General features: G+C 41.0%; 1 protein-coding gene across 1 annotated transcript; it reads left to right on the plus strand.

Moving 5' to 3' along the window:
- The first annotated feature begins 7,475 nt into the window (after positions 1-7,475).
- CCNL1 (cyclin L1) lies at positions 7,476-23,546 on the plus strand. The gene is made up of 11 exons (XM_084638811.1): positions 7,476-8,246; positions 8,630-8,704; positions 8,966-9,075; positions 16,036-16,156; positions 16,584-16,648; positions 18,218-18,317; positions 18,452-18,556; positions 18,855-18,996; positions 21,594-21,705; positions 21,855-21,953; positions 22,820-23,546. Exons 1-11 carry the CDS (start codon positions 7,986-7,988, stop codon positions 23,166-23,168), a joined length of 1,539 nt encoding a protein of 512 aa, XP_084494937.1. The 5' UTR covers positions 7,476-7,985; the 3' UTR covers positions 23,169-23,546.
- Positions 23,547-25,019: the final 1,473 nt, after the last annotated feature.

Below are 25,019 nucleotides of genomic sequence, written 5' to 3' on the forward strand. Positions count from 1 at the left end.
CATCACGCGTGGCAGCGCAAGTGCACGGGGGAATGATTTTCTTACCTCAGTGCGTGGTCATGATGAGCATGCTTTCCTTCACACGCATGTCAGAGTGAGCACATGGGATAATTTTGTACATGTCCCTGCATGCTCATGTTCCATGTCCTTCGGTGGGCCCCATGAGATGGAGGAAAGGTAATGAAAATATGTCATGAATAGAATGGTGTGTATGCCATTTGCAGCCTTTCTCTCAGGAATAAACACCATAAATGTGAATGAGTGGTGGAGGAAACTGAAGAAGTTGCCTCCCGGGAAAGGAAGCAAGCTGTGGCCAACCTCTGCTTACAGGATGCCAATTTTGCCCCACTGAAGTCCTGCTGTAGTAGTCAGCCCAATACACAGAAATGTAACTACATGACTTCCGACACATTGTAATAAGGACTCATCTCAAAAAATCTCTCTTCTGAAGTGGTTTATCAAACAGTAATGCAACCCTCTCAGCAGTGTTTAGGAGATCAATAGTCATACCTAGAGAGATTTACATTGCAAAGCTCAGGTTTATCCCACCTGGCTCTTGGAATCAATGTAATGGCCCTAGGATTGCTTCCTTCTAGCAAGCTGGAAGTCATCACAAATCCTGCCCTAAAAAAGAGTTCAGGTACCACCAAATAACATTACAAATATAAGAAAACTCTTCTTTCCTTGGCTTTCTGGCCATTTAAAAAATGATAAAGCCTTCCCAAAATAGGTAAGTCAAAAAAGTAGATCAAATTTCAGAATTTACCTTCCTTTGCATTTTCCTCCATAGTTTCCCTCTCATCATAGCAGTTAAAAACAGAGAATTGTGTTCTGTCTCCTGCTGTTTGCACAGATGGGTCCAGATTCAGTTACGCTCTCCCATGCTGAGTAGTAGCTCACTGTTTGAGCAGTTCCATTTATTTCAGTGTGGCTACTTGCAGAGGAAGGCACTACTCAATTGCTTATAAGGAGGGAACAGAATATTCACTGATGGCATGTGATCTCTTTTTCAAGACTACTTATTTATTAATAATTCTTGGAAGTTTATTTTTGGTTGAATTGTTACTCTTTTCATAGAACCATAGAATATCAGGGTTGGAAGGGACCTCAGGAGGTTATCTAGTCCAACCCGCTGCTCAAAGCAGGACCAATCCCCAACTAAATCATCCCAGCCAGGGCTTTGTCAAGCCTGACCTTAAAAACTTCAAAGGAAGGAGATTCCACCACCTCCCTAGGTAGCGCATTCCAGTGCTTCACCCACTCTCCTAGTGAAAAAGTTTTTTCTAATATCCAATCTAAACCTCCCCCACTGCAACTTGAGACCATTACTCCTCGTTCTGTCATCTGCTGCCACTGAGAACAGTCTAGCTCCATCCTCTTTGGGAGCCCCCTTTCAGGTAGTTGAAAGCAGCTATCAAATCCCCCCTCATTCTTCTCTTCCGCAGCCTAAACAATCCCAGTTCCCTCAGCCTCTCATTAGTCATGTGTTCCAGTCCCCTAATCATGTTTGTTGCCCTCCGCTGGACGTTTTCCAATTTTTCCACATCCTTCTTGTAGTGTGGGGCCCAAAACTGGACACAGTGCCCCAGATGAGGCCTCACCAATGTGGAATAGAGGGGAACGATCACGTCCCTCGATCTGTTGGCAATGCCCCTACTTATACATCCCAAAATGCCATTGGTCTTCTTGGCAACAAGGGCACACTGTTGACTCATATCCAGCTTCTCGTCCACTGTAACCCCTAGGTCCTTTTCTGCTGAACTGCTGCCTAGCCATTCGGTCCCTAGCCCCTAGAAACCCTTCTTGTTACTCTTAACATCTCTTGCTAGCTGCAACTCCAAAAGTGATTTGGCCTTCCTGATTTCACTCCTGCATGCCTGAGCAATATTTTTACACTCTTCCCTGGTCATTTGTCCAATCTTCCACTTCTTGTAAGCTTCTTTTTTGTGTTTAAGATCAGCAAGGATTTCACTGTTAAGCCAAGCTGGTCACCTGCCATATTTACTATTCTTTCTACACATTGGGATGGTTTGTCCTTGTAACCTCAATAAGGATTCTTTAAAATACAGCCAGCTCTCCTGGACTTCTTTCCGCCTCATGTTATTCTCCCAGGGGATTCTGCTCATTAGTTCCCTGAGGGAGTCAAAGTCTGCTTTTCTGAAGTCCAGGGTCCGTATTCTGCTGCTCTCCTTTCTTCCTTGTGTCAGGATCCTGAACTCAACCATCTCATGGTCACTGCCTCCCAGGTTCCCAACCACTTTTGCTTCCCCTACTAATTCCTCCCAGTTTGTGAGCAGCAGGTCAAGAAGAGCTCTGCCACTAGTTGGTTCCTCAAGCACTTGCAGCAGGAAATTGTCCCCTACACTTTCCAAAAACTTCCTGATTGTCTGTGCACCACTGTATTGCTCTCCCAGCAGATATCAGGATGACTGAAGTCTCCCATGAGAACCAGGGCCTGCGATCTAGTAACTTCCGTTAGTTGCCGGAAGAAAGCCTCGTCCACCTCATCCCCCTGGTCCAGTGGTCTATGGCAGATTCCCACCACGACATCACCCTTGTTGCTCACACTTCTAAACTTAATCCAGAGACTCTCAGGTTTTTCTGCAGTTTCATACTGGAGCTCTGAGCAGTCATACTGCTCTCTTCCATACAATGCAACTCCCCCACCTTTTCTGCCTGTCCTTCCTGAACAGTTTATATCCATCCATGATAGTACTACAGTCATGTGAGTTATCCCACCAAGTCTCTGTTATTCCAATGATGAAACTACATTTAAATTCAGAAGGCCTCCAATTTAAAAACAAAACCAAGAAAAACACAGAATAGGACCAGCACAAACAAATAATTATATTGTAGTTACAATATGTGGACCAATGTTAAGATGGTCACTGTTTTCATTAAAGGGTATTTTTGGTCAGTTGGTTGGTTGGTATAGGGATGAAAAGAACTACAGTTCAGCTGTAAAATTTATCTTGTACTGTATAATTCAATCCAAGTGTTGGGAGGGGGCGGGGGGGGGGGAAATCGGGTTGTTTTTTTTAAAGAGTCCTTTACTATCTGAATCCAAATCCTTCCCACGCTCTCAGATGTCATAAGGTACAAACAAAGCTCTACCATCCCTGTTTATCCAGGACCACTCTTTGCATGTCCTGTGTGTTGTTACATCCCATAAGTTTTCCCTCTCTGAAGGACCTTTACCATAAGCCATAGAATGATTCAGAGCTTTCACCAGAGAAAAATATGGATGTACATTTATAAACTAGAAGATGTTCTAATGACCTCTACATTTAAATTGCTACAGTCAATTACTGAAGTATACCAAATGGAACCTGTGATGATCAGTCACATTACTGGATAGCTGAGCTTATTAGATTTAGCCAAAGACCAGTTTAATCATACAAATACAGTGGTTTTTAAAGGCTTTATGAGTAAGTTGGCATCTTATTGGCTGAAGCACCTGATAGGTTTCTAAGCCAGCCAGAATACAGCAGATGAATGTTCGTGCACTGAGCAACTGTCACTCTACTGAACCAACATCCATCAGTAAACTGTTTACACCTATATCAGTCACCTAGTATAGAAGAAATAAAGTCATAACATACACTGTTATATTACTGATGTTTTCTTGCTTTAAAAATAAATCTCTTTGCTGTAGTGCTACATATATGTTGCAGCAGGAGACCATTTTCTGTAAGAATATTCTAGTCTATTCATGCTACAAATGCTTATTTAATTAGTTGAATAGCAATGTTTTAAATGTTTAAATATGTGTTTAACTAGTCCTGTTCACCAGAATTAAATGAATGTTTATATGAGAGTCAATTGGGTCTCTGGGATTAAAATGTATCTTTTACTTCTCCATTAAAGTCTTGAGTTTTGCAAGCTTGTGCTATTAAAAACAAAGACTTTACACCAAACCCCCCAATTCTGAATAATTTACAAATGATAGTTTACAGCTCACTTAGGATGAAAATTGCTGTAATAAATTCAAGTTATTATTATGAGCTCACTCTCCACTATGACAGGCCTGTATGCAGCTGTGGGTGTGATAGTTTCCTCTCCCCCATCATGAGAGCGAACAGGCAGGACTGTGTATTGTTGTTTCCTTCTTTTCTAGCAGAGTGAGCTGGCAGGTCTTTATGTGTGCGTAAGTGTTTCCTACCAACCCAAGAGAGTAATTAGGAAGGTCTGGGTGTTCCTTTCCCACCTTAAAAGTGATCAGGTCAGACTATATGTGGGTGTGATGTGAATGTTCCCTTCAGCTACCAGGCAGGTTTGTATGTGGCTTTTAATACTTTCCTTTTCCATGAGGCAGGTCTGCCTCAGTCTCATTGCACAGTAATGACAGCTTTCCTGCCCCACAGGCTGACAGTAGTACCAAAATTGTGACTGGTTATACCACTGCATTAGAGAAGAGAAGCTTGAAAGAAGAGTGGGCTGTGAATGGGGATTTGTGAGAGTCCTGCTCCATGACTATACTGGACTGGCAGAGGTAAGCCCCAATCAGGAGCACAGAATGTTGGGAGCAGCAGGTTCACTTGAAGTTTGGCAGCTGGAATCCTGGAGCCCAGCCCCTAGCTTGGGAAGGCTGATGGGAAAAGAGGCATGACAAAATACTTCAGCCAGTGGGGCCTCACAGATGGCAAAAGGACTGTTAGCATTTTTGAGGAGGTTGTTTAATGACCTTTACAAGAAGAGTGGGCAGCTACTAACACTGCCGCCACCCCCTGTCAGGCACAACACTCAGTGAGGTTCAGCCCCCTCTGCTAATTTGCAAGAGCTGTCAAATACATGGGCTGCCCCTCAAAAGCCCCTACACAAAAATGAAAAACGGGAATGGTAGCGCGATGAGGTCAAATTCACCCCTGCTGTAACTCCACAGATTTCACTAGGATGAGTTTTGTCCAATAAATCTAAATTAGAGAGGTTAAAATAAATACAGAAATGCTGACAACACAAAAGGAATGAATTTGGATTAGGAGACTCTGTAATAAAACACTGCTGTGGATTATAGTTAAGTATTTATTGTTTGGATATTAGTGAATAGGATAAGACTTAAATAACTCAATGAAGACTGCCAAGAGGACCATAATTGTTCTCAAGTTCTGAGATCAACCCTGTATCAGACAGAGAGGAACAGGATAAATATCATCTGTACTGTTGTTCATCCTGGCCGGTCCTCAAGACTCTTCTGTGTTTATGATTTATGGGGATTTGTTATGGCTATTTTGAGGAACTGGAATACTGGGGAAGAGAGAGAGAGGAGACGTTTCCCCACAAAGATGAGAAGATGACATAAAAATCCACAAGCCCTAGGGTAAGCATCTTAATAAATTCTGAATCTATGAGCTCAGTACTTATACAGCGTTTAGCAAATTTCGTAAAGTTGGTATTTTTATTAATAAAAAATAGCTATACATACTATTTTTCAAACAGTGGATTTTAGGAAGGATTGTTTTAATTCATACATGAGCTAATTTTATTTTTCCCCTACTTCCTCCCTACAAAAAGGTTGTCATTAAAATACTGACAGAATCCTAACTTTAATATATTGTCTGTGCTTATTATGATGGCACTATCATTTGGACGAGGCTTGGTCTTATCGTAAAAGTTGGGGCCTCCTGAATGTAAAGGAAGGACCATTATTTCAAAATATCAGTTTCACCCAATAATATTTTTCTAGAACCATTACAAATAAATAGGTTTGGAACAGAGATCACACAAATTATGTGGCAGCATGCTGTAGGAAATTACGGCACATATGAAGCATGAGTCTGGTTCTGACCTTCTCAATTCCTAATGCATTATTTTTACCAAGGGTGCTGGACTGTAAACCTCCTCCAGGCTTTACCAGTAGGTGCGTAGCATCATTACTACAGCATCCCAGCTCTGCCTGTGCCCCCCGTTTGTTCCCAAATGACTGAGCAGGTATGAACGGGTTGCTGCTTATCCCACGTTACAAGGTACCACATTTAATGTATAGGTTTCAGAGTAGCAGCCGTGTTAGTCTGTATTCGCAAAAAGAAAAGGAGTACTTGTGGCACCTTAGAGACTAACAAATTTATTTGAGCATAAGCTTTCGTAAGCTACAGCTCACTTCATTGGATGCATTCAGTGGAAAATACAGTGGGAAGATTTATATACATAGAGAACATGAAACAATGTGTGTTACCAGACACACTGCAACCAGAGTGATCACTTAAGATGAGCTATTACCAGCAGGAGAGCGGGGGTGGAGTGGGGGGGAACTCTTTTGTAGTGATAATCAAGGTTGGCCATTTCCAGCAGTTGACAAGAACATCTGAGGAACAGTGAGAGGTGGGGGGGAGATAAACATGGGGAAATGGTTTTACTTTGTGTAATGACCCATCCACTCCCAGTCTGTATTCAAGTCTAAGTTAATTGTATCCAGTTCGCAAATTAATTCCAATTCAGCAGTCTCTCCTTGGAGTCTGTTTTTGAAGTTTTTTTGTTGAAGTAATGCCACTTTTAGGTCTGTAATCGAGTGACCAGAGAGATTGAAGTGTTCTCCAACTGGTTTTTGAATGTTATAATTCTTGACATCTGATTTGTGTCCATTTATTCTTTTACGTAGAGACTGTCCAGTTTGACCAATGTACATGACAGAGGGGCAATGCTGGCACATGATGGCATATATCACATTGGTAGATGTGCAGGTGAACAAGCCTCTGATACTGTGGCTGATGTGATTAGGCCCTATGATGGTGTCCCCTGAATAGATATGTGGACACAGTTGGCAACGGGCTTTGTTGCAAGGATAGGTTCCTTGGTTAGTGGTTCTGTTGTGTGGTTGCTGGTGAGTATTTGCTTCAGGTTGGGGGGCTGTCTGTAAGCAAGGACTGCCCTTTCTCCCAAGATCTGTGAAAGTGACGGGTCATCCTTCAGGATAGGTTGTAGATCCTTGATGATGCGTTGGAGAGGTTTTAGTTGGGGGCAAAAGGTGTTAGCTAGTGGCATTCTGTTATTTTCTTTGTTGGGCCTGTCCAAGAATTGTAACATTCAAAAACCAGTTGGAGAACACTTCAGTCTCTCTGGTCACTTGATTACAGACCTAAAAGTGGCAATACTTCAACAAAAAAACTTCAAGAACAGACTCCAAGGAGAGACTGCTGAATTGGAATTAATTTGCAAACTGGGAACAATTAACTTTGGCTTGAATAGAGACTGGGAGTGGATGGGTCATTACACAAAGTAAAACTATTTCCCCACGTTTATTTCCCCCCCCCCCCCCGCACTGTTCCTCAGATGGTCTTGTCAAAATGGCGTGCCTTGATTATCACTACAAAAGGTCCCCCCCCACCCCACTGGTAATACATCACCTTAAGTGATCACGCTGGTTACAGTGTGTATGGTAACACCCATTGTTTCATGTTCTCTCTCTATAAAAATCTCCCCATTGTATTTTCCACTGAATGCATCCAATGAAGTGACCTGTAGCTCATGAAAGCTTATGCTCAAATAAATTTGTTCGTCTCTAAGGTGCCACAAGTCCTCCTTTCCTTTAATGTATTAGCACCTTCCGTCTGATGGTCCCAAAGCCCTTCACAAAGGGGGTGTGATTACAGCTATTTTACAGAATGAGGAGCCTGAGGCACGCATCCTCCCCTCCTCCGGGGCGCTGGGTCTGTGACAGAGCTGGGCATGGAACCCGGAGTCTTGGCTCCCAGCGCTGTGCTCTGGTTCGGGCCCCGCGTTCCTATTCTTAGTCCACCTCTCGCAGGCCAGCAGCGAAAGGGGTCCATGGCGTAGCCCCGCCCACCGTGGGCACGCAGGCACTAATACGTTCCTGAACACGTCACCACGGCGCTGAGGCGCTACGTGCGGCCCAGTTGCGCAAGCGAAGCGGGACTCTTTTCTTTCTAGTGCGCACCGCGCGGAGGCGCCGCCGTGTGCTGCGTCACTGGAAGCCGGGTTGTTCTCTGCGTGGCCGGCTTCGGGTGCGGTAGGTTCTGTGCTCAGCGATCATGGCCTCTGCTGCGACTCACGCTTCTCCGGCTGCCGCTCCCGCCGCGCCTCCTCCGGCCCCGGCAGCCCCCGGCATCCTCATTGGGGACCGGCTGTACTCGGAGGTGTCACTCACCATCGACCACTCGCTCATCCCCGAGGAGCGGCTCTCGCCCACCCCCTCCATGCAGGACGGCCTGGACCTGCACAGCGAGACCGACCTGCGCATCTTGGGCTGCGAGCTCATCCAGGCCGCCGGGATCCTCCTCCGCCTGCCGCAGGTAAGCGCTGGGCCTGGAGCGCCCCCTCCTGCGGGGCTGGGCGGCGGGAGGCGGCCCCGCGCGCCCCGTTGGCCTTAGGCCGGGGCTCGGGTTGTGAGGAGGCCCTGTCCTCGGAAGGTCACCGCGCGGCTTGGGCCGCAGGGCGAGGGGTGGTGGCGCCGCCATTGTGGCGAGGAGGCGCTGCAGGGAGGGCGCGCCTGTGTGTGGAGGTCGGAGTGGGGGAGGGGGAGAGCGAGGGCGCAGCTGGGTGCTTGACACAAAATGGCGGCGGCCTAGTGCCGGAGCCGGCTCTCCCGGGGAGATGGCTGAGCTGGCTCCGCTCCCGCCCCGTGCAGCTGACTGAGCCGGCTCATCTCCCCCGCGCCGGGGGGTTGTGTTCGCAGGTGGCGATGGCGACGGGGCAAGTGCTGTTCCACCGCTTTTTCTACTCCAAGTCCTTCGTCAAACACAATTTCGAGGTGAGTTGCGGCCGGCCGGCGGACTCGCTGGGCCTGGGGTGGGGCGCGGGCTGCTTGAGGCTTTCGCCTAGTCCCAGGTTTGTGGGGCTCCTTGCTCCGATCTGCCTGGGAACTGCGGGAGGGCACTAGCCCTGCCCCGGACCCTCCCTGCACTTCCTTAGGGAAGTGTCGGCAAAGCTGCGTTTTTCAGCTTTTAGGGGGTGGTTTCTCCATCTGATTGTGTAACATATCTCCGTCTTACGGAAATGGGCTTCTTTTCAGATTGTTGCTATGGCCTGCATCAATCTCGCTTCCAAAATTGAAGAAGCACCTCGTCGTATAAGAGATGTGATAAATGTCTTTCATCATTTGCGCCAGTTAAGAGCAAAAAGGTAAGACTAGCTCCATTTTCAGTATATCCACCCACTATCACTGTAATATATGCCAGATTTATCAAACCAGTTTGATCTTCCAGGCTAAATCCAACACCCTAAAATTGAGAAGGGTGTGATCCTTGGCTGTTACGTACACATTAACGTTTCTTCAGCTGGTTTCTATCAATGTGACTTTGGTGATTTGGCAAAAGCAGAAATATATTGCTCTGAAAACATGGTTCATATAGTTGCAAGGCTGAGCATTTGTTCCAATGTAAAGTCTGTCCCTAATTGAATTGGGGGTCTTTGCGTTTCTGAAAGGAAGTCTCAGGTATAAGTTTGGTTAGCTGGCGGACTATTTGGTATTCTTTTTGATTTTTATAATCTTTAGTGTAGGTCTACTTTGCTATAAGTTCTTTGTGCAAATTAAATAATTCTGTAGTATAGCTTAGTGATGTATCTTGTTAGAATATTCTCTATATTTGGCTACCATAGACAGTAAAATAGACTGAAGTATATAAATATAACAGTATTTGTGGTGAGAAAGCAGTATAATAAAGAGGCAGTGGAAAGTATGAATAGATCTACAGTGTATGGAGCTTTAATGACACATCAGCAAGGAATGTAGGATTGAATCTTGGAAGTTGAGTGCACCTGTGATTGTAGAACCTGAGAGTGGTACTTTAATGGTACAGTGAGAACTTTCAAATCTGTAAAATTGAACCTTATATTCATTTAGCTGATCTGTATGTGATTCTGCTTTTAGTTTGTAGAACCATTTTCAGTTGAGTGCTTAATTTTTGGCTTTTTAAGTGTAAAGCAAGGTTACATTACTAGGTTAAAGAAGGTGCAAGGAATGTGTTTGAAGGGGAGTAATGCCCAATAAATATTTCACAACAAGGCAGTGTTTAAACCTGGCTTTTAAACAGTAATGCAGACTTTCTGTAGATGTTAATGAAGTCATTTCAGTTACCTCACCCATCTTGTCTCTAGTAAACGTACCTAGTTGTATTGACTACGTTGAAAGATACAGAATACAGTAAATTAAAGCTCTGAAAGATTTTCTTTTCTACTAGTTAAAAATAGAACTATTTTTTTCTGTATTCTGTCTTGCCAGGTGAAAGGGGAATTTAAAAAAAATTCTACAACTTGACTCTTTGAAGAAGTGGAGTAGAAAAATTTTAGGGAAATGAGTTGTATTTATGGTGAATTTGTTCTACATATTCAGTACTTGCAATGCACAAATATAGCCAGTTTATGTTAAACCGTCTTCTTTTATTGCCACATTCTCACCTCTTTAAAGTCCGTTTTAGTAATAGAAAAATGGACTATCCGTGTCTGATTTGAATGGAACCTAGTTTTTTAAAATGAGGAACTAATGATTTTTGTACTTGTTGGTACTGGGAGAATTCTGTAAATTTACAGAGTTTGGATTCCATGGAATCTGCTGAAGATTACTATTTACCATAATTACGACAAAGGAAGCTTCTTATTTGATTACTAAAACTGGTTCACTTCTTAATGTCTCAGCTTTGAACCAGAGGCTAAAGGTTAATTGGGGATGTAAAATGCTTTTCTGTGCTATGAGAATAAGAATGAGTTAACTTTTTTATATAGTATTGGAAGGATCAGAGAAACAAATTTACTTATAAATTTTTTTTTCCAGACAGCCTGTTCCAATTCAGATTATCAATTACATATGTTAAGTGGTGTCTACAATGCATCATGCCCAAAGAGACAAAGATCACTTCTTGACCCATTTGTTAATTCACTTGTAGCAAAATGGGTATCATTGCCTTAAGATTCTGAGAAATGAATCTGCATGAAATTAATCTTAATGTCTAAGTGTGACACTCAGGCTTGCTTTTCTAAAACAAGCTGGATATAAACATTTTTCTGTACTTTTTACAAGCTTACTAATACGTAAACTGTACACGTTATTAACTTCAGCTCTTTTTTCCCTTGCAACCGACTATACAGCGACCAGCTACATTTACCAAAGCCTGGGTGATGTGGAGTGGTACATAGAGATGAAGCTGTCGTCATGGCAACAGTGAGTGAAGTATCGAAAATCCCCAAGGAGAAGCCAGTGCTCTGAGAATAGGTCACTGGAATCGGGGGACTAACAGGTTGGCCGCTGGTGAACCATTTGGAAGAACTCCTGTATCTTGTTATAAGCTTTTTTCTTTGCTGTCCAGGTTTTTAGTATATTAGTTTACTGTTTTTTTTATTTGAAGCTAACACTTAGGCTCTATTTAGAATTTTCACTGACATCGTGACACAAGAAGAATTGATCTAGTTCTAGTTATGTTACACTTAGTTTTCATATTGCCTTAGTCTAATTTCTGTTAACTTTATCTGTAAAGTACTAAAACTCTGATTTCTAAAAGCATATTGAAGTATTAAATATTCATTCTTTATATCCTTTAGACACTTACTGGTTCCTAGTTCCAACTTTTGCTTCTTAAGATTGAGATTTGACACATAAACCTTGTTCAAGAATACAAAAAAGGCCCTGACTAAGCACAAGGCTGTGCTTAATGCCGGAAGATTTTTTTAACTACCCCTCCTGTGCATGTGTTCGCATGATTGGGGTTCAGATGTCTGAATTCTCAAGCCCAGAGGCTCATACAAAGCCTTTGGTCAATCTCTAGGTAGTAGGCACAGGGCTAAAAGTAGTTTTTTGACAAATAAATGCTTCTGTTGTATTCTCACTGTGACAATATGCCATGGAGTATTGTACATAAAATTTTTGTGTGCATGAATAAGTCTCTGTGGTATTAAATTGAAAGCCTGTTTTTCATATCAGCATGCTAAGAACTTGTTCTTTTGAAATATCTGAAAACATACTTGACTGCATATGTTGAGCTGTGTTTAGCATGTAGAACATAAGTTGCAGTTGATGTGGGTTATAGCCCTGGGTTTTTGCTAACTATATTATGTTATAAACACCCACTTCTTCTCTGACATCAGTTTTATAGTCTTATGAACTGATTTAAGGGAAGCTTTTAGGAAGCTGCTCTTATTTTCACATTATCAGTGAAATAACTTCATGACATTGGCTTGTAATATATGCAAATCTTGACGCCTGCAGTGTTTCAGTTAGAATATCACACAAAATAGAACTCTCATTTCTTCTTCTGTCACATTAAATAATGTGACATTTCAGGCTCTTTCAGTGGCAATGAGTGGTCTGAGTGGATCACATCTGTGGTGTAAGGTATTTTTAATGTTTACACATGGTAGAAAGGTAGAGTTTTTCTTTCATCCTGTTTCTCTTATCCATCTGCTTTCTAATGGAAAGAGGGAAAAAATGTTCTAAGGTCAGTATCAAAGAGGTGTTGATTCCAATTAGGAGTGGTAGAAGATAGAAAAGACTGAACTCTTGACAGTTCATTTAATTATTAGTATTGCAAAACGTCCTCGTTTTATGGCCTGATTCACTAGTCATAGTTTGTTTTATGACTAACCTTTAATGTTAGGCTATCTAGGTTATGGCTGCTAGCTCCATGTTCTGTGTACATATTTATTTTGTAGTGAAACTTGGCACTTCAACTGAAATGATGATATTGCAAGGTAGACTGTTGGGTGCAATGTTCAGGGAGAGAAGCCGAAAGCTGATTTGGGGAGCACTTCTGAGGTGTAGGGAGGGTAGGCATCTCAATTGTCCTTGCAGCGCTTGATCTTCTCCCCTTCCTGCCCCATCAGACCAGCAGCAAAATGGCTATTCAGAGTATTGCGCAAAATGAAAATTCTTCTGACTGAGGACATCTGCAGGCAGAAGCAGTGGCGACTTTTTTTCTTTCCTTTTACCAGGAGATAGGTGCAAATTAGGAAGTTTTAGAACGAACGTGCCATTTTAATGAATGGTGTAAATTCCTGATTATTCTTAATTTCTGCCACCGGTAGGTCACAGTTGACTGCCTTTTATGCAGAATCATATTTGTGATAAAGTAGATAAATCCTAAATTGCACCTCATAAGTTTTCCATTTCTTCGTCTAGATGCTATGAACATAAGTTCTTTCTCTGGACTCTTTGTTTGGATTGTAGTACCATAAAACTGATGTCCTTGATGAGCATGGTGCATGTCTGAGCAACTGAGTAAAACAGACATCTTTTAATGGCTTGATTATCATCCTTTCCCTGTCATTTTTGTGCTGAGGGCCTACTGCTCAAGTAGGTGCTATAAGTACTCAGCACCTCGGAAAATCAGAATACAAATATGGAGTACTTTATAACTACTTTCTAATCTTTCTGGTGGTAATAGGTCTGGATAGCATTGTAGGTCTTCATAATATGCTCGAGTTTCTTATGTAGTTTGACAATTCATCTTTGCAAAGCCTATATTAATGGAAGATAGGAAATAACCATTGTTTATGAACTGCTGTCACAAATGTGTATAGTAGGCCTATAAAAATGTTCAGACTGGGTCTTGACTTTTTTGTGGACTTAAGTGTTGAATGAGATGTTTCTCCGTCCCTTATCACAAAATAGCATACTACTAACAAGGAGTTGAGTAGGTGCAGCTAAACAGGTTTTTGCCTTGAAACATAGTGGCTTTGCTAATATTTTGGTTGTTAACTTGGTTATATTATATTTTGAGTCTATTACTGTCTCTGAAATGCTCTAACTAGGCTTCAGAATAAGCCTACTTTTCTAACTAACCTAAGCAGTTTATCTAAAATCCCACCCTAAGCATTTAAGTAAGATAAGTCTCAGTGTATCTTAAAACTCATCAGGAGACCCTAAAAGTATTGAATCCCTGATGACCTAATAGTTCTTCAAAAATTTCTCCTTTAGCAATGATCCCCTCCTAAAAGTAAGAGGTGATATTTTGATAACTGGGTTGTAATCTGTGCAGTATCTGAAGTGGAATAAACTGCATGTAGTCTGTCCTTATTATGCGAGTCATTGTCAAATATTTACTTGTCTGTGGGAAACAGATTTAATAAGATGATAGCATAATCACTCGTCCTCAGGTATTTCTATCCCTATAGAAGATTCAGATGAGTTTGTTTTCAGACTTGGTAACTTGCTGCTTTTTACCTTACATACATGATGATGATTATCTTAAACATGTGACAACTATACAGAATTGAGATACTACTGATTCAGCTTCACTTTAAAAAAACAAACATTTGAGTTTTTTCCTTCAGTATAACAGTAGTTCATAAATGAGTTATTCTTGCTTAAAACATAGGTGATTATGCTTTGGTGCAGCGGGGTAGTCAATATGTGGACTGCGGGCCAAATCCAGACTTTTGAATGGACCCCAAAATCTTTACTTATTATTAATTCTCTATTTAGAGTGTGTGTGTACACACTTTTTTTATTTTCTCTGGAGTCTGGACTTAGACACAAAATAGACTAACCCTGCTCATCTTTAAACAATGTAATGTCTTATTAGCAAAGTAGACTGTCAGTTTGAAGGATACAGTAGTTCTTGAATAGACGTTCTTTGAGGTTCATGTAGTTATCTATATCAGTAAAATGCAGTTTAATGACACATTTTGAGCTGTCATGGAATTAGTAATTCAGTGTGCTTCCAGGTCATACAGTTAATCCAAATGTCAGTGGCATTCCAAAATTGATCTTGCCATATATTTGGTCCCATCCTGCCAGCAGGGGGGAACTAGACAATGAATTGCTTCCCTCAGTGGTCCAGCTGGAAGAAGTGAGTGTCTTGCCAAATATGCGTGATCTCTGAAAGAGGTGTTATAAGAATCACATGTTACGTTATATTTATTATGTTGAGTTGCATCTACAGTCTTTCTGTATTGGTATATATTGCATCTTTGCAGTCAGATCATAATATTGTAGAAAGGTTTTGCTGGGAATGCTGGAGATAAACTAGATGATGCAATTTGATTAACTCTTTTGCAGTATAATTATTTACTGAGGGGATAAACTGTTATCCTTTGACTTGTATAGCACCCAAATTATGCTGTGCACATTACAGGCATATAACACAGGCCCCTGCTCTAAGACCTTGTAAGCTAAATCAACTGTATAAAGAAAAATTGTAGAAGAAAATGAGTTAGGGAGCAAAAAGCCTAGACAAAGGGAGAAATAAACAAAACAGGATATGTTGCTTGGGTGCTCTACTGTGCAGTAATTGGTGCCTGGGGGTTGTTTAAAGACTTTACATTTTTAATTACCTGAATACAATATATTGGAGGACTGTGAGATTGGAAATTGCATGACGTACCAGGTTTGTGTATCTTTCTGTGTGAAGAGTTCTTACCTTGCAAACGTTTGATGTACTGAACTGCACCCGTTAGTTTTTCTAATAGCTCAGTATTCAGGTGGGTTGTTCCTTTTTTTTGGTGCCCTGCTTTGAGCAATAAGATGCTCCACAGTGTTTAATTTTGGGAGTCCTCTTTGCTCAGAGGTCTCTGGTGGTCTCTTGAAACTCCCTTTAGAAATTCTGTTTACTCCCTTTAAATCCGATCTTGGCACACTTGCTTTCTTTCAAATTTTGATATGGACTCTTTCCTTTCATCCTATGCATAGGCAGTTCCAATACAATAAAACATGAACTTGCTTAAATTAAGCTTAGTATTAGCTGATACAGCACTTAGATAGTTAAACAAGCTTTTTGCTAGAGGAAATATTAGTGTATTCAGATTATTATCATTGATCACTTTCAAATGTTGGTACTGTAGGTGTTTTACAATTTATAATGTAATCACATTATTTTAGTTTTGATACTGGAAGGCAGTTTGCACAGTCAGTAACACAGGAGTAATGTTAGCAAGATGGCAGTCTTAGGTTAGCTACAATCAGAGCTCAGCTACAGGAATTACAGGTTGAAACTAAACTAGTTTAAACTTGGACAGCACAAGATTAATGCTTAAACTTGCTTGCAGGAGTTTAAAACAGGTTTCTGTTGCCATTAGTTGGTTGGAAGGGAAAACAGAGATGCAACTATTCTGGATATGCAAAACAGTTTTGATTTTATTTCTTACAAACTATAGGACTCCAAGCCCCTTGATACTTGATCAGAACTACATAAACACCAAAAATCAAGTAATCAAAGCTGAAAGGAGGGTACTGAAGGAGTTGGGATTTTGTGTTCATGTCAAGCATCCACATAAGGTGAGTTGTCAAATGAAATACATACTTGCAAGTATTGAGCTGCCTTGACAGCATCTTTGTGAGCTGTAATAGAAGAAATGCAGGTTTGGAATTGTCTTGGGGTCTCTCTCCCCCACACCCCTCTATAGGTAACTGAAGTTAATTGCACACACAGCTGAAACATTTGGCTGATTAGTAGCTTGCTGTTTGTTCTGGTAGAAGTCACTTGCCTACACTATGGCAGAGGTGACAGTCATATGTAAAAGTCGTAAAATTGGGGATATGTTTCAATGGACAACAAGAACTAGATGTGTATGGGTTTTCAGCCTTTGCTGTGGGATTGAAGTAGAACACGACCATGTAAAAATATAAGAAAATTGTTTGTTAAAAACATGCATCTATCACTTTTCCTCCTGTGTTAAAGTTGAGTTTTTCTCTTATCCCTCAGATCATTGTTATGTATTTACAAGTCTTAGAATGTGAACGTAATCAAACCCTCGTTCAGACAGCCTGGTAAGTTTATTCTTTTCCATTTTTCCTAGCCAGGAAAATAGTAGCAGAAATAACAAGCTTGATGTCCCATATGCAAAGCATTGAGCTGTAAGTTACTAGATTAAAATATACATATTTCACAATGCATTTAATGCTTGTTTCTGCTTACTATTTTCATGGTTTGATTAACTTACTTTAATGGAGAACTCAATTTAACTTTGTTCTTTTTTCTACTCTTTAATTAAAGGGTAGTCCATGATGGTAAGTCATAGAACTCTGCCCTCTGCACCACAGCTCACCTGGGGATGGCCTGATTGGCTGCCCTTCTCTCCAGTCAATCCAGTGCAAGCTCTCATCCCGAGATTCACTGAAGTGGTCCATATCCATCTTGCAGCATCTTCTAGTTCTGTCCGGGTGTCAAAAGGATTTGTATATTTGCTTCTAGAAGTAACTGTTCAACATGTTTCTAAATGTATATTTGTTGCCTACCTACTGTACTTTAGTGTATCTAAAGGACCCATGGACACATTTTGGATTGACTGCTTTCAACCAATATGGATTCAGTTGACTTAATTAAATTTGGATTACAAAGTTACTTAAAGTGAATACAGCATGCTCATACTTTATTATCATAATATTTAGAAATTGAACGTTGGGCACCATTTTATATAAGTCACTGGTGATTGGTTGTGCTGTTAACTTCTGTAATTCACGTGTTTATAAATTTGTAGAGCTGTCCCTGAAGTTCAAAAGTCATTGTTGTCATAACAATACTTGGCAATACTAGCTTGGTAGAGGAAAAGTACTATAATTTGGTGAAGTTAACTGTGCAATTTGTAGTAACCAGTCCCAGTGATTATTGAAAGATGTAGTTAGTTGCTTGCCCTGTGTCAACCATTTAACCTTGTGTTGAATAAAGTTAAAAATAAGCAGATGGTTATCTGCTTCCAAAATAGAATAAATAAAGTTGAAACAGAACTGGTGTATTATGTGTAAAATTTAAGACTTTATTGGTCGTATCTTTAGCTACCTTATAATGGTAGTGGATATAAAAGTACAGCAGTTCTTACACAATTGAGTTTCAGACAAAAAAGGATTTACCTCTTGGGTAGAGGGCTTTCATTGTTTAAGTGACAGTAAACACCTATAGAAAAACATGCTTGGCCTATCATATAACTGGACAAACTATTCTTTGGACTTTATAGATTTGTAAAGTTTAGCTTGATGGACACTTCATAGAATATCCTAAAGTATTTGGGGAAAAAAAATCAATTTTAACCATAACATTTGCAAAAATCCCTCATTTGGTGACATTCAGAGTTCTGTTTCTAAGTGAGAAGTAGTTCTTGCATTGGGACTTCAGAGCAATGACAATGGTGCATATTTTGATGTTACAAAAGTGAAGCAACAAATTCAAAATGTTAAACCCTTTAAAACTACAGTGGTGGTAGTACTACAGTCTAAAAAAAGGCAATAAGCATATGTAAGTTAAAGAAAAAATAATAAAGTAGATTGAGTCTCCAGTTTTGCTTCTTTAAACTGAAGGTGATAAGTGAACATGAGACAAACTTGTAATTAACTTTTTTTTAGGAATTACATGAATGACAGTCTTCGAACTAATGTATTCGTTCGTTTTCAACCAGAGACAATAGCATGTGCTTGTATTTATCTTGCTGCTAGAGCTCTTCAGGTAAGCATATCTGTGTTGTTAAATCGCTTGGGATTGATGTATTTGTTTTTGTTCCTGGAAAACATCTGTAATGATGCTAAAGGTCAGATTTCTTTGATCTTTAGATATTAAGGCTTAATTCTGTCTTTTTTTAGATTCCCCTGCCTACCCGTCCTCATTGGTTTCTACTCTTTGGCACCACAGAAGATGAGATTCAGGAGATATGTATAACCACTCTGAAGCTTTATACTAGGAAAAAGGTAACTTGTTTTTAGAATTGACTGACTTAAATGAAAGTAAAGCCAGCATTGCTAAGTGGGGGGGGGGGGTGATGGAGTTTGAACACATATATAACATGCACTATTAAAACTCTACCAGACAAAAACTCCCCTATAGTCACCATACCCTCCTTGAGGAAGAGCATGAAAGAGCGAATCATGTATGACAGATGTTGGTCATGTTTAATGTATGGGTGTCAGATACCATAAGAGGTGTGGTATATTGACTAGAGTAATCTTGGTCCAAAATCTTGACCGTGCATATTCCTCTCTTAAACAGCCTAATTATGAATTGCTGGATAAAGAAGTAGAAAAGAGAAAAATGGCATTACAGGAAGCTAAACTTAAAGCAAAAGGATTAAACCCAGATGGTACTCCAGCTCTCTCAACACTGGGTGGCTTTTCTCCTGCTTCCAAACCATGTAAGTTACAATGCAAGGAACAGTGCTGTAGGAAGATGTCTATATATAATGAATCTCTTATGATTCTATACCTTGATGCAGTAGAAAGAATGAGATGTAAAATTTCTCATTCTCCACTGAGAGTTGTGAAGTTATCTAAAACTTCTCATATGGTTAAAGCTAGAGGATAACATTTTAATTACTTTTGGTTACTGGATTTTCATTGATACATTATTGGAGGTTGCCAATAATGGGTGATATTGAAGGAAAAATTGCAATACCGATTCGATGGTCATTCTGTAATACTACTTGGTTAATGCCACTTAATGGTACACATTCAGCATATGCATCACTGTATTTTTACTGTGGAAGTACACAATAAATATTGAAAGCTTGTAATTATGGCTTGTGTGAGTAAGTGGGATTTTCATATGCCAGTGTTTCTGAAATGCAGTGGAATATTTAAAGTGACGCTGTTAACGTGAAACCTAGTCACTTGACACAACTCAACTCATCTTTTAACTGATGTGCCTGTTAATTGTTTTCCTTGTGCTAGGCATTTCTAACAAGTGTTGTTTTAAAACATCTTTTTCAATTCGTGTTTATCCATCAAGGTACAGTAGGACCACTGCAATTCAAAGCTGTGAATGTGAACAATTCATAATCTAGAAATGGAAGTTCCAGTAGCAGTGTTGTCTTGATGATAATGTAGAATAGGTGCATAGAACATAGCTTTAGTTATACGTTTAACAAACTAGCCAATAATTAAAATGATGTAGTAAAGAACTTCAAAGGGATCCTGTCAGTTTAGAACATACAAGTCTTAACTTTTTGCCAATAGATCTGTCTTTCAACGATATTTTTAACATTTAAATTCCAGTAGCACTTACAGGGCACAGCTAGGTTGAGCATGATTATACTAGGCAATGTACAAACGCACAATAAATGATTACAGTACATTATCTGAAAACTGGAGCAAATGTACAGAAACTAAATTTCTGTTTTGTTTCTGTCTTTCAAAGTAACAACAGCTATTCCTTGAGAACTAGCAATATGATTGAACTTTGAAAGTTCTTTGAAGTAGTGCATGCAAAATTCCCTTATGGACCCCTAAAGAGAGGGTGAAGGGATAATTTTATTCATGGCTAGCTGAGTGAAATTGGGATTTGAGGGCATTCAGAATAAGCCAGCAACTCATTTTTTAATGGTAATTCTACTGTTGGCTATTTGAGGCATAAGATTTAAACCTTCTTCTCAAATAACATCCAGTATGTGGTGCAATTCATGGCACTGGTTTTGAAATGAAACCCTAGACAGGGCTTTGGAGCGGAGCACGGAGCTGGAGCACGGAGCAACTGTGGAGCAGTGGAGCGGCAGGTTTTTGCCTGGAGCTGGAGCAGGGCCGGAGCCCAGCTCCGAAGCACTGACCCAAAACGTTTTGCTCTTGGTTAGATGACCTGATTGTGTGGTTCCATAAGCTTACGTGCTCAAGCTAGTACAGTAGAAGCTGTGTTATCCAGCACTTTACTAACCAGAACACTCTAGAAACCCGACATTTCTGGTATCTCCAAATACAAATTAAAAGTATGGTTGGCGCAGGACTGGCAGGCTCCCTGCCTGGCTTTGTGGGGCTACCTGGAAGCGGCAACATGTCCTGGCTGCTCCTAGGTGGAGGAATGGCCACAGGGGCTCCGTGCACTGCCCCATCCCTGAGCGCCAGCTCCGCAGCTCCCATTGGCCAGGAACCGTGGCCAGTGGAGCTGCCAGGGGTGGCACTGCAGGCAGAGGCAGCATGTAGAGCTGCCTGGTCACGCCTCCGCCTACGAGCAGCAGGGACATGTTGCCAACTGTGGGGAGCCACCTATGGTGAGCGCTGCCTGGATTCAGCACCCCAAAACCCCTCCCAGAGCCTGCGCCCTGAGCGCTGCTCCCCCTTTCCCCCCAACTCCCTCTGAGAGCCTGCACCCCCTCCCGGACCCAGACTCTCTCCCTCCATTGGTAAGTATAAGTCTTAGTTAACCAGAATTTTTGACTAAACCCATGCCAAACACAGATTTTACTGTAGTAAGATAAATTTCATATCTTAACTAAGCAAGAACACCTTGTCTGCAGCTCTCAATGAGGCCAATTAGAACTGGCTTCTGTTCTCAAATTTTGTTCCAACAGCCTAATTCTGACTTCAGGACAAGGTGCAAGAGCCATCTATTTTCCCAGGGTTCTAAGAAGTATATGTGAAGGGAGCAGGTTAGAGCAGGGTATTTACTCTTGATGGAGAGACATACTTCATCTTGTTTCATAATTTGTGCCTATTACATGTGCCTTGGACGAAAGGATAAATGCATCTTTAAAGAAACATATTAGTGTACTTCTCCTCATCGTATGATTTACAGACTACTTAAATAAAGGATTTTACTGGTGTCTTTAATGTAGTAGTTTCACTTACAGGAGCAGCTACCAAATGGAAAGGAAGAGAAGCAGTCAGCATTAAAAGTTTCTAGTTAGCACTGATATAAAGTTAGCACTTGCATAAAATGTACCAAAAAATTCTGTTCCTTGATGGCAAATTCTACTGCTAGTGTATAACATCTTAACCTTGAATTATTTGCTCTCATTCTTAGCTTCCCCAAGAGAAATGAAAACTGAGGAGAAAACACCAGTATCTGTGAATGCTAAAACTATTAAAAAAGAACCAGAAGAAAGGCAGCTAGCTTCAGAGAGTCCTTACAACGGGTAGGAAAAAATCTGTCTTTTTAAGCCAGCCAATTTTAAGTCAGGCACTTTCAAGTTAAACTTTGCCATCTAGTTTTGTGAAAATAAATTTGTTTTTGCTAAGTGTAATCTTCAGGTTTTTTTTATTTTTTTTTATTTTTAAATTTAAGCATGAGAAAAGAAAGCAAGAGAAGTAGAAGCAGCAGAAGTGCTAGTAGATCAAGGTCAAGAACAAAGTCACGGTCTAGATCTCATACTCCTAGGAGACAGTAAGTAAAACAGTACTTTTTGATTGCTAAATGACTTACTTGTTTTAAGAGGGGTTTTAAAATGCCATTCCATATAGTAAATGGTCTTACAATAGTTAGTTTACTAACAGTGAATCTCTCCATCAAAGTACAGTATCTCACAATTATACTGGTATCCAGTAGATACTGAAGTGCACGTGGTAGTGGATGAAAATCTGTGGTTTAAGAATATTCATACAGTCTAAAGATAAATCAACTATAATACCAAAACTCACCTGTGACAGAGAGTAAGGTCCTCTTATGATATTTGCAAGCCATCACTTGCACCCAAGTTTTCCATTTTAAATATGAGAATTTTCTTAAGCTCTTCCCTTAAAGCTGTGAGAATAGTTGTATTTACTGAAAGTGCTGTAAGAAATTGAGTCTCTTATGCAGCCAAATTTTGCATGCTGTAACCTCCTTCCCAAATATCTGAAGTGTATGTAAGATCCATATTAAGGAATGTGTGGAAATGTTAGCCATTTAAATGTATAGCTTTAGAGACCAAAACTTGTTCTGTGGATACCCATTTATCTTTGGCACTGCTAGGAGTTGAACACATGTACAAGTCTTTTAGCTGTTGTTGCAAAGAAAACCCTGTTATCGGTGGTTTTTAACCAATGCAGTGTCTGCTGGAGTTTGTAAAGAGCCTTAAATGGTAACTCAGTGATGTGAATGATCTCAGATCTGTGATCAAACTTATATGACATGTCACTGTTAACACTTCACTGCCCACAGCATGTAAAAAAAACAGACTTTCTGTTTAAAATCAAGGCAGTTGTATAAGTTTTTTTATTTTCACAGTGTAAAAAGATGTAAACATCCTAATTTTTAATTTTTTTTGTAAGTTACAATAATAGGAGGAGTCTATCCGGAACATACAGCTCAAGGTCAAGAAGCAGGTCCCGTAGTCACAGTGGCAGTCCTCACAGACATCATAATCATGGATCTCCACACCTAAAAGCCAAGCACAGCAGAGATGAGTTGAAGAGTGTAAATAGACATGGTCACAAAAGGAAAAAATCTCGCTCACGTTCTCAGAGTAAATCCAGGGATCACTCCGAGGCTGCCAAGAAACATAGGCATGAACGGGGACATCACAGGGACAGGCGTGAAAGATCCCGCTCTTTTGAGAGATCTCACAAAGGCAAGCACCATAGCAGCAGTCGTTCAGGACATAGCAGACACAGACGCTAAGTTTTGGTTCTGCTTCTGATTTTAGTTACACCTGTATATAATACAGTGTATGGACTGTGAGATTGGAGAAGAAACTGATTAGGAATTGATTTATTTAAAGCCCAACAGCTAATTTTCTAAAACATGTAGGACATTTTTCTTTAGAAGAACTATGTTAAATTTTTGCACATAAAATACCTTAGCAGTATCAAACGATTGAAAATAATGATCAGGTTAAATTGTACGTATTAGAGTTGTGTATTGTTTATCAATATCAGAACTGGAGAACATATTTCTGTTTAAAAAAAAAAGTACCTTATTTTTATACAGGCCAATTGCAGACGCTTATATTTAAGTATAGTTATTTGTCTAAACAATGGTGGATACTTTCTTACACTGGTTTTAGTCTGCATGTGTATAAAGATTTTTACAAGAAATAAAATATAGCGCTGGTTTTTTTTTTACTGCTCTGTTGAGTTGAATTGTTCTAATTATTACCAAAGCTAATTCAAAGCAAACTGATTTGTTAGACTGAATTATCACCTCCACTGAGGAGGAAAAGGACATTTTCACAATCCTTTTGGGAGCAGAGGGAATCCAACTTTTAGAATTTCAAAATTTGAGTTTGGGACACTTAATCTTTAAGAATCATGTCACACTCATTTTTCATCTTTTAGTTGTAGTTTAACTGTTCATGTTCTTGCAAATTTTAGAGACCACATTTTTAGTTTTCAAGTATACACATAATTTGTGTGGATATGGTGCATTCTCATTTTGGGGAATGGCTCCATTTATTCAGTAGTGCTGGGTTCTTCAGTCCCTCCTAAAGGAGGCAGTCAGCTGTCTTGATTGGCTGAGCTAACTCTAGATAAGTCCTTCCACAGAAAGTCCCCTCCAGAATTTTTTGTGGCTCCAAAGGGAAAGCAGGCTAAGTCAGTGTTTGTCAATCTTCCTTTGCCCCCCCCCCCCCCGGTTCTTTTATTTCCCCTTAGCTGCCCACTTTGTTAGTGTAGGGTTACTTTTTGTGTTTAAGGACTGTTCAGATTTACCTCCATGGAGCTCCAGGCAATTGTGGGGACTTTGACCATGCTTTCCCTTCAGATTAGCTCTGGTAATGTCGAAAAAAGCATAAAAAGAAAAGGGCATCTCTGTGTTCTGCTCACCCCCCTTTGGCATAGTGTAGTAAGGGGAAAAGTGTTCCTTTTGCTCCCCCAACCTCAGGTGAGGGCTACTGCAGTTAGATAGCAAGCAGAATATATGTCCCTGGCATAGGAGAGTGCAGTGGTGGCTGCTGCTAAATGAGGAGCCCAGTAAGACAAGGCACTGAAGAAAGTGCCCAGGAAACAGGCCCATTTTGCTGCCACTAATGTGGACTGGGCCCTTATCAGCAAGTATCCCACCTCAGCAGCTCCGGTCGACATGGTAAAACTCCAGAGCCCCAGTAGGGTGACCAGACGTCCCGATTTTGGCGGGAGAGTCCCGTGTCCCGACTTCACATCGGTCGGGACACCCTTTGTCGCAATATTAGGGACTGCTCACTATGAGTCACGGCACGTACCAAAGTCCCAGGGCTGGCGGCGCTTCCTGGGGTAGCTCCTGGTGCCTGCCTGGCTGCAGGAGCCTGCAGTGCGGGTGGCCCCTAGGCAGAGGTGGAGGGGGTCTCTGCGTGCTGCACCAGCTCCCTCCTGCCCAATCAGAGCTGCGGGAGTGGGGCTTGCTGGCAGTGGGCAGAGAGCTCCCCACCAACCTGACCCTCGGAGCCAGAGGGTCCTGCCAGATGCTTCCTGGGAGCCGCCCCAGGTAAGCACTGCTGGGACTCCACCTCACCCCTGGCAGGTCCCTCTGGCTCTTAGGGTTGGGGGCTCTGCGGGC

This window comes from Lepidochelys olivacea (genome assembly GCF_965140295.1).
Source record: "Lepidochelys olivacea isolate rLepOli2 genome assembly, chromosome: 9".
NCBI lineage: Eukaryota > Metazoa > Chordata > Testudines > Cheloniidae > Lepidochelys > Lepidochelys olivacea.